We start from the raw sequence: 16,200 nt of genomic DNA, 5'->3' as shown, positions 1-16,200 counted from the left end.
ACCCCAAACGCTGGCAGTGACGCCACTCACAGATCAAGCTCTGCTGTCCTGACGGCGCTCCTGCTCCAGACCTGCAGGGCTGCCCACCACCAGGCACCCTGTCTCCTGTCTGAGACACCCAGGCTCCCTCCTTCTGAGCTGTCTGTGCAGCCGCAGCTCCTTGACCCGCAGCTCTGAACACGGCCTCTCCTTTCCCGAACTTTCATTTCTCACAGTGATTCTTACCCTCACCTTTACCCCTCGTTGGCCAGTACATTCCAAATTACCCGCTCTCAAGTCTCTGTTACTCAGCTTTCATCTAAACCTGTTGTGCGTTTCAGCCTTGTCTCTTTACTATGACTATCATTTATTTGGGGGGGGGTAATAGGGGATATTTTCCTTCCTTCCTTCCTCCTTCCTCCCTCCCTCCCTCCCTCCCTCCCTCCCTCCCTCCCTCCCTCTCATTTGTGTTTTTGAACAGAAAGCCCCATGTATCCGGGCATGGAGGTGTGCCCTGCACATGTGGACATGAGGATTTAGTATGGACTCTGCTTTAAAATGACTTTCAACAGAGACGTTGATTTTATTTTCTTTCTCTCTCTTTCTCTTAGCCCTAAAGTTGTGGGACAGTTGGCTAAACAGATGATCGGGTATAACCTGACAACGAAACAAACTCCAAAAGAAGGTGTGAAAGTTAATAAGGTAATATGAATGCTTCTGGTCATTTTCTGTGTGTGTGTGTGTGTGTGTGTGTGTGTGTGTGTGTGTGTTAAAAAAAGAAAGCCATATTTCAGTTTTGGCAGAATCTAATGCACTTTGGCAATGCGCCATTTTATTTTTAAACCTCATGTAATCTGTTTAGTATGTAGTATGACTTTGAGGAGAAAGAAAAAGTGTGTGTAATAGCAGTGTTCTTTATTAGGCTCAGCATGTAGTGAAAGTGGGCCTGGGCCCTGTGCAGCCGACAGGCCACGCCCCAGCCCAGAGCGCAGGGCGAGCGGGCCCCCTCCTAGTGCTGAGTCAGGGCCCCGCATGTTGGGAGGAACTGTCTGCTCTGTCGGCACAGCTCGCAGGTGGCGATTCCCGACCCTGTGCATGCTTGGGGAAACTGAGGCAGCGCATGCTGGTTTTACTTTTCAGAGAGAGTTGAGTGGAAAATTTTTGATGTGACCAACAAGAAAATCACCAGCTCGTGGTTCTTGTGCCACGAGAGAGTTTCCTCCCAAGGGGCCATGGAGCTGGAGGAAGGCTGGGCGCTGAGATCCTGAACTCTCACCCGGTCATAGCCTTGCTGATGCTCAGATGCGCTCATAGAGCGGGTCCGCCCTTCTCCCCTTCCACTGCCTCTCCCGTAGGTGCCGGAACTGGTTCACATGCAAGCGCATTTTTTTTTTTTGCTGGTTTTGTTCATCCTGGCACATTACGTTTATCTCCTTTTAAATCTGGCCATGAGCCTTTACAAACTGTGTACCTTCTTCAACATTTGTCCACAGAGGGCATGATTAGTATTTTTGTTTTAAAAATTTGTACCTCTTTATGGCTAGAAGGGTTTTTACATTAGAGTTTGTGGTTCTTTTAAAAAGCATATAAAAATACACAAAGAAGAGTCACACTGTATAGATGAGCTTAAAATTAGTTTGTAGAAAGGTTCCTAAAATACCGGTGGTAAGTTCACTCTTGTAATTTGAATCATTGCCAGGAAACTCCTAGAATGATCTATTTTTTTTAGTAGTTTTTTGTTTCCCCTGATTGCAAAAGTGACTAACTTATGTAAAAATTCCAGTAGTACAGAAATAATAAAAATTAGAAGTGAAAGTTCCTTGTATTGTCACCACCCAGAAATAATTGTCATACATTATTTCAGTCTTTCTCCTCTGTAAAGTGTGTCTTACCACTTTTCCGTAACAATAACATTTCATATGCTCTAAGGAACATGCGTTTTCTTTTTACTTACAGAACCTTGGACATCAGTCAGAATCCCAGAGTATTTTAGGTTTGGTTTCTCAGTTTCTTTGAGAAGTTATTTCGACACATTCATACCTCTGTGCCCATGGGGTGTTTTTCTAAAGCTGTGCCTCTGGGTTAGAGGGCTGTTCCGTGGGGGAGTTAGTGCTGGGAGCTGAGATGCTGTGGTCGGCGCTGCGGGGCCAACACGGAGCATGCGCTCATCTTACCTGACCACGGTGTGTTGCCGGGAGCCTGTGCACTGGCACTCCTCCGGCCACAGTCCGAGCAGCAAACCAAAACCAGCTCAGCATCCAATCAGGGTCACGCACGTGTCAAAGCTTTCTGCACTGGGGACAGCACAGAAAGGCTGCACTGGCGGTGTGCCTGGTGTCAGTCACAGATGGAGCTTTTCTGAAATGTATCTACTAGTAACTGCTAGTTAGACTATGAGCTGCTCCTGGGAGGAGTGTTCAAGCTCCATTTCTGTCTCTCTGTTACAGTTCCTAAAATATTCTGACATCCCAGGTCATAAGATGGCATAATAATGTACAGAATTGGCCTTTATATAAAATTTCTTGATTTATCTGTTGATAATCATTGTCACTTTCCTGGGGAAGTTCCCAAAGACCAAGCAGGAGCATGTGAGCCAGCGGGGGTCTTCACACACAGATCTGATGGAATCCAGAGCACACCTGCCAACACTTTAGAGGAATAAGATAGGACTCGTGAAGGACAGGTATCCTAAAGTTGTAAAGTTGTGTTGCCTCTAAGAATAGCTCCTGAAAGTCACTAAATCTGTTCATAGACGAGCTCTGTGTTAGGAAGTGAACTTTTAACCAAATGATCCTAGGTAATCCCAGCACCATATGCCAAGAAGCATTATATATATCCTATCTAATAAAAGAGTAATATACAAATTAACCATCACCCTGCTACACCCACAAGCCACGCCCACCAGCCAATCAGGAGCAAGTATGCAAATTAACCCAACCAAGATGGCTGCGGCCACAGAGCTAGCAGGAGGCTTGGGTTTCCCCGGTAATGGAGGAAGCCAAGCTTTCAGCACACCCTGGCCGGCCTAGGCCTCCACTCAAGGCTACAAAGTTTCAATTATAGAAGTTAAATAAATCCCAACAAAAATGGTGGCAGCCACGGACCTGGAGAGAGCAAGAGGCTTGAGTTGCCCCCGGCAATGGAGGAAGCCAAGCTTCCTCCACTCAAGACTACAAAGTTTCAATTATAGAAGATAAATAAATCCCAACAAAAATGGCTGCGGCCACGGAGCAAGCAGGAGGTTTGGCTCCGCTCAAGGCTACAAAGTTTCAATTATAGAAGATAAATAAATCCCAGATACCAGGGCCTCCGCTTGGGTCGCCGGGGGGCGTGGTCAGCCTGCAAACCACCATAGGCCCTCGCCCAGGCTGCCCCAAGCCCCAAGGGAACCCCCACCCTGATCCGGGACACCCTTCATGGCAAACCAGCTGGCCCACACCCATATACCAGGCTTCTAGCTTATCTAATAAAAGAGTAATACTCAAATTGACCATCACTCCAACACACAAGATGGCTGGCTGCCCCCATGTGGTCAAAGATCCTGCCCCCATGTGGACACAAGGTGGCCACCACAAGATGGCCAGCAGGGGAGGGCAGTTGGGAGGGGCCAGGCCTGCAAGGGAGGGCAGTTGGGGCGATCAAGCCTACAGGGGAGGGCAGTTAGGGTTGATCAGGCTGGCAGAGGAGGGAAGTTGGGGGTGACCGGCCTGCAGGGAAGGGCAGTTGGGGGGGACCCAGGCCTGCAGGGGAGATCAGTTGGGGGGGACCAGGCCTGCAGGGGAGGGCAGTTAGGGGTGACCAGGTCTGCAGGGGAGGGCAGTTAGGGGCAAACAGGCTGGCAGGGGAGCAGTTAGGCACCAATCAGGCTGGCAGGGGAGTGGTTAGGGGGTGATCAGGCTGGCAGGCAGAAGCCGTTAGGGGCAATCAGGAAGGCAGGCAGGCGAGCAGTTGGGAGCCAGCAGTCCTGGATTGTGAGAGGGATGTCCGACTGCCCGTTTAGGCCCGATCCTACCGGGATCGGGCCTAAACGGGCAGTCGGACATCCTTCAAGGGGTCCCAGATTGGAGAGGGTGCAGGCTGGGTTGGGGACACACACCCCCGTCCACGAATTTTGTGCACCGGGCCTCTAGTATATATATATAAAAGCCTAAGCGACCATTATGACCAGTCGACCGAATGACCAGTCGCTATGTCGCGCATTGACCACCAGGGAGGAGACACTCAACGCTGGAGCTGCTCCCTGGTGGTCAAAGTGCTCCCATGGCCTGCCAACCTCTGGCAGTCCCTCCCCCCAACCCACCGGCCCTGATTGCCGACCAGGCCAAGGCATCCCATCCGTGCACGAATTCGTGCACCGGGACTCTTGTATACTCATAAGCTACCATTTATCACAAGAGAATCGGGATGAAGCCCCTGCAAAGGTACTTATTTTTAACTGGTCATAAATTCAATAAAAATTTGAAAAAGAATTTTATATCCATTACATTATAGCTTTTTAGATCACCAGAAACGGGATGGGGCAAGAGTAGGTTTACAGTTGTAAGTATGAGGAACAGTTTAAAAATCTTGATTATTTATTAATTGTTGTATTATTTTCCATACAAACTGCTGTTCACCTACTTTTGCCCCACCCTGTATTTGTCGCATTTCAGGTAACTTAGAACTTGGTGTGTTTGTGGCATGTGGGTAGCTAGAAACTAATGCTACTTAACCTGCAACTTTCTTTGTGCAACGTATTATTCAAGTGCTTTTAGGAAAAGCAATGCAAGTACTTTTATTATTTCCACTCCTAATACTGATTACATATGAAAGTTCTTATTTTCTTTTAAAAATCATCCAAGACATCTTTTACTGTTCTTTTTGCGACTGTAAGTTGATACAGCCTTTCTCTCCAGGGCATTTTGAGAGTACTTACCAAAATTTTCCATACGAAGAATCTAATACCTAGCCATTTTCCTTTTAGGTACCCTATCTGCAAGGCACTCAAACAAATGAGCAAGGATATATGCACACAAATATTCACCGAAGGAGCATTGTAGAAAAATTGAAGCCCATGTAAATGTCTGTCACTAGGGATGTGGTTAAATACATATTGACATATAAGTACATAATCACAACGGCCTTGGAAAGATGTCTGAGTTGTAGAAAATTGAAAGCAAGAGGAAAGAAAGGCATTGGAGCGCACATAGTATGTCTGCGTGTGCAGGTCATTCCACGGCGGCAATACTTGCAGGTGCCCAGGAAAAAGGCTACAAAGGTAGCAGTGGTTCCCCCGCTCCGGCTGCTGCGTGGCGTTGTTAAGGTTGCGCACAGCCCAGGACGCCCCACTTGCCTGCTGCCCAGTCACGTGCTGGCAGATGACCAGGTCCTCCCAGAGCAAGGCCGGCTCTTCGGAGTATCAGTTCCAGGCAGTTTCATGGCCAAGCTGGCCGCTGGGGCCGGGGCGGATGTGTGCCGCTGCTTTCATTGTCTCGTGTAGTTCCTTCTGGTGTCATTTGCATTGATTTTGAACAAGCAAATACATTTGTCATTTAAAGAAAGTAAAAATTGAAATACAAATGCAGTGAACCGAGAGACGGAGTACACAAACCTAGGAAGCATCGAGCACACTGGGAAAAGAACCCTTTGCCAACCAGACTGGGTTTTGCACCAGAGCAATTTGGGGAAAAGCAGAGTGGTAATACGGATGTGCTGTTAGGGTCTCAAATGACAATAGCAGCTGCTCGCCTGGAGTCTTCGTGTCAGGATTCTCAAGGAAGAAAAAAATAAGATTAAAGTGGGAAGGTTCGCCAAAACCGGTTTGGCTCAGTGGATAGAGCGTCGGCCTGCGGACTGAAAGGTCCCAGGTTCGATTCCGGTCAAGGGCATGTGCCTTGGTTGTGGGCACATCCCCAGTAGGGGGTGTGCAGGAGGCAGCTGATCGATGTTCCTCTATCATCGATGTTTCTAACTCTCTATCCCTCTCTCTTCCTCTCTGTGAAAAATCAATAAAATATATTTAAAAAAAAAAAAGTGGGAAGGTTCCTTGAGGCCAACCACTACCTGTCACTTGAGCACGTTGACAGGATCAGTTAGGAGGAGGGCTGAGCGTGGCGCACGCCCAGAGCAGAGCCAGCGCGTCCTGGAAGCTAAGGCGCCGGGTTCAGGGGCCTATAAAGGAAGCTGTTTCACATGTGAGGCAAGTCTGTTAGATTTCCAAGTGGAAACTTGGAAATTCATCTGCCTTTCCTCCTACCTGGCAGGTGATGGTCGCTGAAGCTTTGAACATTTCCAGGGAGACCTACTTTGCGATTCTGATGGACCGGTCCTGCAATGGCCCGGTGCTGGTGGGCAGCCCCCAGGGGGGCATGGACATCGAAGAGGTGGCAGCTTCAAGTCCAGAACTTATTTTTAAGGTATGTTCAGATTTCTGGCTATTCTGCGTTCATCGATGGTTGTTGTAGAAGCTGTTAAATATGTAATGTGGAGTCTGAGGCTGTGGTGATACATCTCTCTCTGGGATTGAAGGCCTGAGGATGACAAGAGCTTTTTCTCAATAGCCATCCAGTTGAAAGTTGGGTGGAAGGGAGACATCACTATGCAAGGTCTTTTTCTTTGCTTCCCTCGCCCTCCCTCCCTTCTTCCCTCCTTCCTGCCTTTTCTTCCTCCCTTGTTCCTTTCCACCCAGCCTGTCCCAAGAATTAAACAGTGGAGCAGACTGTGATGTTTCCACTTCCTTTCTGTTCCCTTTGCCCACTTAACAGTATTATGAATAGAAAAGCTCCAAGGAGACCAGATGTAAGCTGGAGGTTGCCTGGGTGTCTTCCAACAGCATCAATGTCAAGCAGACTCCTTCGAAAGCCCAGATTCTTTGTTTCTTTCAATCCTTTAAGTCTTTTTTCCTTTTATTGATATCAAGATTAGTTTGTAGCCCTGGCTGGTATCACTCAGTGGTTAGATCGCCGAAGGGTCACAGGTTAATTCCCTGCCAAGGGCAGGTTAAGTCCCCGGCCCAGGTCAGGGCGCGTGCAGGAGGCAACTAAACGACGTGCCTCTCTCACATCGATTAGTTTCTCGCCGAAAATGTCTGAGGCAAAATCCCAACTAGCCAGCAAGTTTCCCGATATCTCTAAGCTCTCTGTTTAAACCGGTAAAATGAAAATGGGGGTAATTGCCACCCAGAGAATTGTGAGAATTAAATGAGGTGATGTGTTCTCGGCCTACTTCAGCTGAAGTAAAAAAAAAAATCTAAGGCCTCCTGAACTATAATTCCAGGTTCTAATTCTGGGTTCTTTGTATCAGGAAAATCACATTAAGATTTCTAGCATAAATACTCATTATTTCATTTAGAAAGAGATTTTGTTTTCCTTCAAAAAGTGGGACATTTATTTCTTCAACTTCTTTGTATAAAGCACCGATAGTTTGGTGATTGGTTTTAGAATATTTTTACCGATGTTACATATTTAAGTTAACTGCCTTGGAAGTTAAATGGAGACTTTACAGGCTGACTTACATGTAGGTCCCCCATTTTTCAAAAGTAGAGCTCGCCTGTGAAACCGTTTGTAAGCTGAAATGATGGAAAGTGAAGCAGAATTTACCTTAGGATGATGCACAAAGTAGACTGAGGAAGCCCAGGGCTCACACTAATTTCCCGGTGATGGAGGCTGGATGCGGGCATGGCCCCCGGGAAGGAGCTGGGCAGGGCTCTCGCTGCCCAGGATGCGCTGCCTCCATGACTGCAGCAAAACAAGCACTGAGCACTATTTTCACTCTTAGCCATTTTTTGGGAAAGCAGAAATCCTCTTTAGATTTTTTTGGTTAATGAAAACAGATAAAAGGGAAGGGGCAAAGCAGACTTCTGAAAAGGGTGGGATACCTGTAATACCTACTTGGTATGATTTAAAACAAGCCATGCCTGCCCCGGCCGGTGTGGCTCCGTGGGTTGGGCATCATCCCATGCACTGAAAGGCCACTGGCTTGACCCCTCGTTAGGGCACGTGCCTGGGTTTCGGGCTCGATCCCTGGCAGGAGGCGTGCAGGAGGCAGCAGATCGATGTTGTGCTCTCACATGGATTTTTCTCTCTCTCTCCCTCTTCATTCCTCTCTCTCTAAAAATCAATTAAAAATATTTTTAAAAACACACAAGTCATTCCGTTTACTAAGAGCATATGTGAAATAATGTTCGTTTGTGAGCAGTGCCTAGTGTCTAGGAGAGAATGGCACGTGTAAAGCTGAAGCACTCATCATTTTCATCATCGATACAGTGTTTACATCTTAAGCTAATGTTTTATCTGTGTGACAAGCTCTAACCTTAGCAGCAGCATTAGGCTGGAGAAGCCTTCCAAAAGACGGCATCAAAATTAACGGACTGAATCTTCGTCAGTGCCATCTGTACAGTAATTAAAAGTGAACACTGGCATCCGATTGTCTTGTCAGCACGCCCCCTGAAGAAGTGCAGTTTTTGGAAAGGCTGTTTTATAGATGGGCTGCCAACTAAAACCTGCCACATAGGCAGCTGCAGGGGCCCCACTCAGAGACCTCTGGGAAGGCGTCTCCCTTTCATCTCTCACTTGCAAATAAATGCGAAGCGCTGGTCTTTTGAGGTGTCTTCTCACTTGACTGTCTGAATTTTGGTTATTTTATTCATCTTTTACCAGGAGCAAATCGACATCATGGAAGGGATAAAGGACAGCCAAGCTCAGCGGATGGCAGAAAATTTGGGCTTCCTTGGGCACCTGAAGAACCAGGTACCTGTGCGATTGGAGGCCGTTGTGTCTGACTTGTTTCAGAAAACATTGGAGAACTTGCTTATTTGTCTTCAATTACTCAGAAACAAGATACGTTATTGTATTCTTTTTCCATACAGTTGTTTATGATGAAGAAAATATTTCTCTGGTGTTCCGAAAGAGGATGTTTATGGTGTGTGTGTGTGTGTGTATGTATATATCTTGGCATGTGTGTAGGTGTGATGTTTGTGTGTGTGTGTATTGCCTGCAGACACATACACTTTGTTATGAATGTTAGTCTCTGTCTTTTTTATAGCTTGCAGCTCCAGGCCATGAATTATAATCGTCAGCACAGTGATTAGAAGCACAGGCTGTATACTCAGACAGATCGGAGTTTGAACCCTACACTGCTACCCAACATGTGAGCACATGTGTGATCCAGCCCATCTGAATGTCAGTGCATCAAGTGGGGATGATGAAATTCTGAGAGGGTTATTGCAAGGACTGAGTACACTGATGTGTGCAGGTGCTAATTCAGCCCCCTGACAGGTCAGTTATTATTGCTACTACTAGCACACATAACTTGTCAGTATGCTTTCATAGCTACTAGCCATTTGAGATGAGTATGCATGGCATGAAGGTGATATTTCACTAAGAACAACTTAAAACATGCCAATTTAGTAATTACATCACTAAACTTCAGAGACAGACAAATTGGCCTCCGAGGTGCTGAGGGAAAGTCTGTCTTGAGCATCACAGCCCTGCACTGCCCTTGGGGCAGCCTAACTGCTTGTCTGCATAGCCAGCTTCCTCGTCCCACAGCTAAGTCAGGAGGACTTAGTGGCTATTCTTAACTCCTTCATTACTAAGATCCCGTGTGTGTGTGTGTGTGTGTGTGTGTGTGTGTGTGTGTGTGTTTGTGTATGTGTGCATGTGTCTTTTCCCCCTAGGGCTCCAGGATAATTACAGAACATTTTCTTTCATTTAGTTGGGTAGTATTCCTTTAAAAAAACATGATATTGCACTTTTCTCTTATCTTTACTTTTTCTTTTGATTGATTCTATTTCTGGATATTCAATAGTGACAATAAGGCAAATCATAGAGAGTGAAGCAGAATAAAATTTTTAAGTATGTGTATGTTCCAAGACATCCTTCAGAACCACCTGAAATCTGCCTGAATGGGAGTCCTACAACTAGAGAATTAAAGAAGAAAGCACATTGAGTCTGGTAGGAGGGGGCAGAGGCATGGAACAGGCTGGTCTGACACACATGTGTTGTGTTTTTCTAATTCGGAGAGATATCTCGGCTGTGGAGGCCTCCTGTGAGGAGCAAGGGGTCCCAGGCCCATACCACACCCCCCAGCCCAGGGTTTCAGAGCTGGAAAGAGAAGTTCCTTTAACTTCGGGCTGCAAAAACCAACAGGGATTGTGGCTGAAGGACACAGAGGCTGCTGCAGACCCAGGCAGTTCCTCTTAAAGGGCTGGCACACAACCTCACATGGACTCATTCCCTCTGAGCTCCAGCACTAGGGCAACGGCTTGGGAGAATTCAGGGACATACGGGGAGGAACTGGATTGTCTGGCATCTGAACAAGAATTCGGGGATTGTTTCTCCCAGACAAAAGTGCTCATAGGTGTCATTGTTCCTGTGCTGAGACCTCCTCCATCGCTGAGCTGACTGACAGCCATATCTGAGTTTCCATCAGCATGGCTCACACAGCTAGCTCTGCCCTGGAGATTCCCTGAGACACCGCCCCATCCAATTTGCAGCCCCACCCAAGCTGTTTGCAGCGGCTTTTCCATGTGAATGGCCTGTCCTAGCTCAGGCTTCAGACTTTTCTAAAATCTCACAAACAAGCAGTTGCTAGAGTCACTGTGCCCCATACCTATAAGAGGCCCAAGACATGGCACTAGTAGCAGCCTGCCTTGCTTCACAGCTTGGCCTCACCTGGGTATTTCCAAGCCCAACATAAATAGCAGCCATCTGCAGATTGCTCTGTAGCTCCTGTCGGATGGCCCCAGGCAATGACTGACTTTGCACCTCCTGAGAGACCTCAGAGCCAGTGTAATGGTGGACAGCTTCAGACCCTACCAGATTACAACTCTACACATGCACAAGTGACACACTCAAGGGGCAGACTCAGTGAGCACCAAAGCCCCACTGAAGCAAGTCCTGCTCCAAGGCTTGTTTTCTGCACAGCATCTCTTCCACTGTAGTTTCAGCTCGTCCTCACAGCCAGTTAGCATGAGGTCAACTCCTCCCAGTGATGCCAAAAGCAATCAAGGCTCAACTACAAGACTGTGCACAGAGCCCACACAGGGGTCCACCTAGAATGCCCAGCTCAGATGACTGGGGAGACTGAGCCACTGGGCCTTACAGGACACCTATTATACAAAGCCACTCTTCCAATTCCAGGAGACATAGCAGCTCTACCTAACACATAGAAACACACAGGGACACAGCCAAAATGCAGAGACAAAGAAACATGTCACAAATGAAAGAACAGAAGAAATCGCCAAAAAAAGAACTAAATGAAATACAAGCAAGCAAACTGCTAAATAACAGAGTCCAAAACAGTGTTTATAAGGATGCTCAAGTATCTTAATGAGAGCTTCAAGGGATTTAGTGAGAATTTCAAAGATATGAAAAAGGACCAGTCAGAAATTAATCATACACTAACTGAAATAAAGAATAATTTACAGACATTCAACAGTAGAGTAGAAGATTCCAAGAATCAAATCAAGGATTTGGAATATGAGGGAGCAAAACACACCCAATCACAAGAGCTAAAAGAAAAAAGAATAAAACAATAAGAAGATAGTGTAAGGAGCCTCTGGGATAATTTCAAGGGTACCAACATTCGCATTATGGGGGTGCCAGAAGGAGAAGAGAGAGAGCAAGATATTGAAAACCTATTTGAAGAAATAATGACAGGAAACTTCCCCTGCCGGGTGAAAGAAATAGACTTACAAGTTCAGGAAGCCCAGAGAGTCCCAAACAAGAGGAACCCAACAAATGTATTGTGAGGATGCCCTGTGGTGGGAATGCAGACTGGTGCAGCCACTGTGGAAGACAGTATGGTCTTCCAAAAAAATAAAAATGGAGCTGCCATAAGACCCGGTGGTTTCACTTCTGGGAATATATCTGAAGGAACCGGAGGTATTGATTCAATGGGATCTATGTACATTGCAGTATTATTTCTAACTAGTGACCTGGCGCGTGAAATCACGTGGCCCTGCCCACCCGTGTGCACCCCACCCACCCACCTGCTGCCCCGCCTTGACACCCTAACCTCTCCACCCAGAGCTTGAGCGTGCCTGGCCCCACCCCTGACCCCTCCGGCCTGCTCTGGCTGCTTCAAGCCCTGCCCTCGGTCCCGTGAGTCACCTCAGGCTGGTCCCGCCTCCTCTGGGCACCTCCCCGCTTCTGCCCCATCTCTGGAGCAATGCGGCAGCTCCACCCCGTCAAGGCGCCGGAGGAGAGCGTGGAAGCCTCCCGCCTGCTGCAGAGTTTCAAGTGCCGCTTCCTGGTGGCGCGTGCACTGCGCTCCTTCCCCTGGCAGGTGGGCGGTGAGCGTGCTGAGTGCGAGCAGTGGGTGGCGAAGGACTGGTGAGGGGGGTGCTACGGGCTCTCACCCCCACCCTCCCCACCACGGGATGGTCCCACCTCCTCCAGGCACCTCCCTGCTTCGGCCCCATCTCCGGAGCAATGTGGCGGTTCCACCCCGCCGTGCATGTGCACGCAGCCTCCTGCTGATCGGTCCACAGGCTTTTTATAATACAGGATAGCCACAATTCGGAAGCAGCCCAAGGGCCCATCAATCGGTGAGTGGATAAAAAAGCTGTGCTATATGTACACCATGGAATACTACTCAGCCATAAAAAAGAAGGAAATCTTACCTTTTGTGACATCATGGATGGACGTGGAGAGTATGATGAGATTCCATGGATGGACCTGGAGAAATAAACCAGTGAAAGAAAGATAAAAACCTTATTTCATTTTATGTGGAATTGAATGAACAAATAAACAATATAGAAACAGACTCATAGATACACAGAATAGACTGACAGCTGTTAGAGGGGGAGGGAGTTGGGGGGCTTGGTGAAAAAAGTTAAAGGATTAAGAAACAAACTACAACCTCATAGACACAGCACTATGGTGATTACCATAGAGGAGGGGGGGGGAGGAGAGGAATGGGAGAAGGTAGAGGAGAATAAAGGAGAGATAAAGGTGAAGGAAGGAGACTTGACTTTGGGTGATGAACACACAATACAATATACAGACATGTATTATAGAATTGTACATCTGAAATCTATATAACTTTAGTAACCAATGTCACCCAAGTAAATTGAATAAAATTTTTAAAAAGTTAGAGAGAGGAGAGTGCTTATTTGAAGATGGGAAGAAAGGTTCCCTTGGAAAATAAATATTCAGGAGGCCAAAGGGGACAGGATCATCTGTGTCTAAACCTCAGGAGAAGGTACAGTCAGGATTCAGTGAGCAGTCAGAGGAGCTAATTGTCATTTCGAGGCTGGCAAAGATGCCAAGGTCGTGAAAGGGCGATGCTGGACGGCTCTCGGGTAAGGGCTACAGCCGTTGGCTTTCTCTCTTGGGAATGAGGCCATAATTGCATTATTGATTGGTTGAGTGGCTCCTTGTGTGGGCAGGCTCACCGGAGCCCCTGTCACATAGCCGCTGTGTTCCAGCTCCCTGCCCTCAGTAAGCGCCATGTGCTCAGTGCCCTGGCTCTGTGCCCATTTCCCTTGGCTGCTCTGTGGTGCCCTTAGCCATGTGCAGTCGCCTTTGCTGGGTCCTAAAGTGTACACAGGACTGCCATCTTCTCGCTGCTGTGTTGTTAGGAATGTGCTTCGCAGATGTATGAAGTGCCCAAGAAGCAGCTGTCCTATGCTTGGATCAGTGAAGTAGCACATCTTGGATGCTCCTTTGAAGAGATGCTTCGGGGGGGCGGGGGGGTAGCAGCAGGCAGCTGTAAGGGCCGGAGGACAGATCTGGAGGGGCCAAATCTGCTGGCCACATAATTTCAAAGCTCAGGAGGTGAACATAACAGAGTTCTAGGGAAGGCAATAACAGTATTGTGTACATCTTAAGACACCGCCTTCCTCCCCAAAAGCATTATAAGAGAAAATTAGGTTATTTATGGCTGTTAAAGGTCTGAATCTTGTTTTCCCAATGCCCCAAACAACTTAGGTTTTAAGTGAGTTACCAATGAAAGGAAGATGAACATGCAAGTTCTCAGGGGTCATTAGTAGCTAATTGTCATTATATTTCTTAATTACATTTTTAATTCAAATTGTTTCTTATTTCATTGCTGACTACATGAAAGACTTTGCATCCTCACTTGCTCAGCAAAAGTGGAGGGAGCACCGAGCGGGTGCTGCCCACCGTGCGGGGCCTGGGCACAGAGACGGTGCGTCCCCGCCACCGTCAGGCTCAGCGGGCCGTGGAGGCAGCACCTGAGAAGGGAAAGCACTTTAAATGATGATCAATTCCTGGTCCTTTGATAAAGAAATGGTCATCTTAGAGACCCTGCGGATTCAGTAAGACTGAAAGTTACTTAAGTTTCATCTAGGAGGTGGTTTAGGCATTTGGAGGAGGCACCTCAACTCATGGATAAACAGCATATAAAATGATTATCTATAAATTTAGTTATGTCTGTCCTGTGACTCCTGCCTGATGTCTCTAAAAGCTGATGTAAGTTTTAATAAAAATAAGTATCACCTTGCATAATAACCACCACGTATGTGTTCTGGTGAAAATCCACTTCAGCAAGAATGGGTTGAAAAGACCAAGCCATGGAAAGCTGAACGGGACCCAAAATTCACAAGTCCCTCACGTGTGTCTCAGTTATCATCTGTATTACTAATTTCCGAAACACTGAATCGTCACCTCGTGCCTCTAGGATTGAAGCTGAGGAAATGACCCAGTGGGCCAGGTGAAAACCCACACAAACCCCAGGAGTGGTTTGTACTCCACTAGCTTTAGGGACCATGAGTGAATGCTCATGATATTTCTTTCTGGAATGCAAGAAAGGTAGTTAACTTTTTTTTTAACCTGTCAAAACGTTTTTGAAGACACGTATAAATCATCATAGTATGAAGCATATGTCCTCAAGGATATTTGAATTTTGGCATTTTAACTTTCTAATTGTTTGTTGCAACCTTAACTTTCAGGTTGTAACCAGCAACCTTAAATTAACATTAAGTGGTGGCCAAGGGAAAGAAGACACCTTCCCTGCATAGTGTGTGATGACCCGAGGTCGCGGGTGGCTGATGGTACAGTCCTCGGCAGAAGGGTTTCTCTGACTCGTGTTTAATTGTTTCTTTAAATTTGAACACATTTACAAAGCAGGGAGCTAACCTCAACTTGCCACAGTCCTGCCATTTCCTGGTTTTACACCTGGGCAGACCGACCACCTGCCCAGCCCTTGTAGTCAGTTAGTATTGCCTCGGAATAAGGCGTGTCTCCAAGCCCGGCTGGCGCTCCCTGTCTGTCTTACAACACGATTTCATCATGCTTCCTCCCTGCTCAAAACATGTTTATATTTCAAGAATATGCAATTTGTACGAGAATATACAATTACACTAGTGGAGGCCCCCCGCCCCCATAAATGCTCTGTTAATGTCTAATTGCAGTGGCATTAAGTGCAGAAAATCCAGGCTGCTTCTAATCTCGGTTGATAGGCGTAGGGAGCTTTGCAGCGACCCAGGTGCCCATTGATACACGAATGGATAAATAAAGTGATGTGCGTGTATACAATGGAAGGTGGGTCAGCCTTGGAAAAGCAGATCATGACGTGCTGAGGGTGGCTGAGCCTTGAGAACATCGGCCTGGCGTTGGGGGCTGGGTGAAAAGGTGAAGGATGAAGCAAAGAAAAAAACCCACAGACACAGACAACAGCATGGTGGTCACCAGCGGGATGGGGGTGGGGGAGGTAGAAGAGGGCAAAGGGGGGATAAATGGTGATGGAAGGAGACTTGACGTGAGATGGTGAACACACATACAGTGTTCAGATGATGTTTTATAGACTTGTATACCTGAAACCTGTGTAATTTTATTAACGAATTCACCACAATAAATTCGATAAAATAAAAACAATTAAAGAAATTAGCCAGTCACAAAAAGACAAATAGGTATGATTTTTATTTATGTGTGTATATGAATAGTGAAATCCTAGTGACTGAAAGTGATTGGTGGTTGTCAGGCAGGGGGTCATCAGGTATGGAGTTTCCGTTTTGCTGGATGGAAAGTTCTGGAGCTTGGTTGCACAAAAATGTAAATACCCTTGACACTGTGGAACTGTACACGTACAAATGGCTGAGCCCATGAATTTTATGGCGTGTGTGTTTAAAAAAAGAGAAGGCTTTAAAGCAGCTGAGATAAGATCTTATACGTTTATGCACCCAGCAGTCATTTCTCTCATGTAGTTTCTCTTCATTGTTAACCACTGCTTACGCGATGCTTGCTGAGTGCCGACGGGCGGAGGCTGTGCCAGTGC

The 16,200-nt window shown here is 46.9% G+C and overlaps 1 protein-coding gene across 1 annotated transcript in view; it reads left to right on the top strand.

The window, feature by feature from the left end:
- The window catches only part of SUCLG2 (succinate-CoA ligase GDP-forming subunit beta), a 270,953-nt gene that overhangs the window by 134,772 nt on the left and 119,981 nt on the right, over positions 1 to 16,200 (top strand). The window contains exons 4-6 of the mRNA XM_054729710.1: positions 591 to 681; positions 6,222 to 6,374; positions 8,616 to 8,705. Coding sequence (XP_054585685.1) covers positions 591 to 681; positions 6,222 to 6,374; positions 8,616 to 8,705 — 334 coding nt within the window. The remainder of the gene's footprint in view (positions 1 to 590; positions 682 to 6,221; positions 6,375 to 8,615; positions 8,706 to 16,200) is intronic.

The sequence above is a fragment of the Eptesicus fuscus genome, chromosome 18 (assembly GCF_027574615.1).
Source record: "Eptesicus fuscus isolate TK198812 chromosome 18, DD_ASM_mEF_20220401, whole genome shotgun sequence".
NCBI lineage: Eukaryota > Metazoa > Chordata > Mammalia > Chiroptera > Vespertilionidae > Eptesicus > Eptesicus fuscus.
This window is presented reverse-complemented; position numbering and strand designations above follow the sequence as displayed.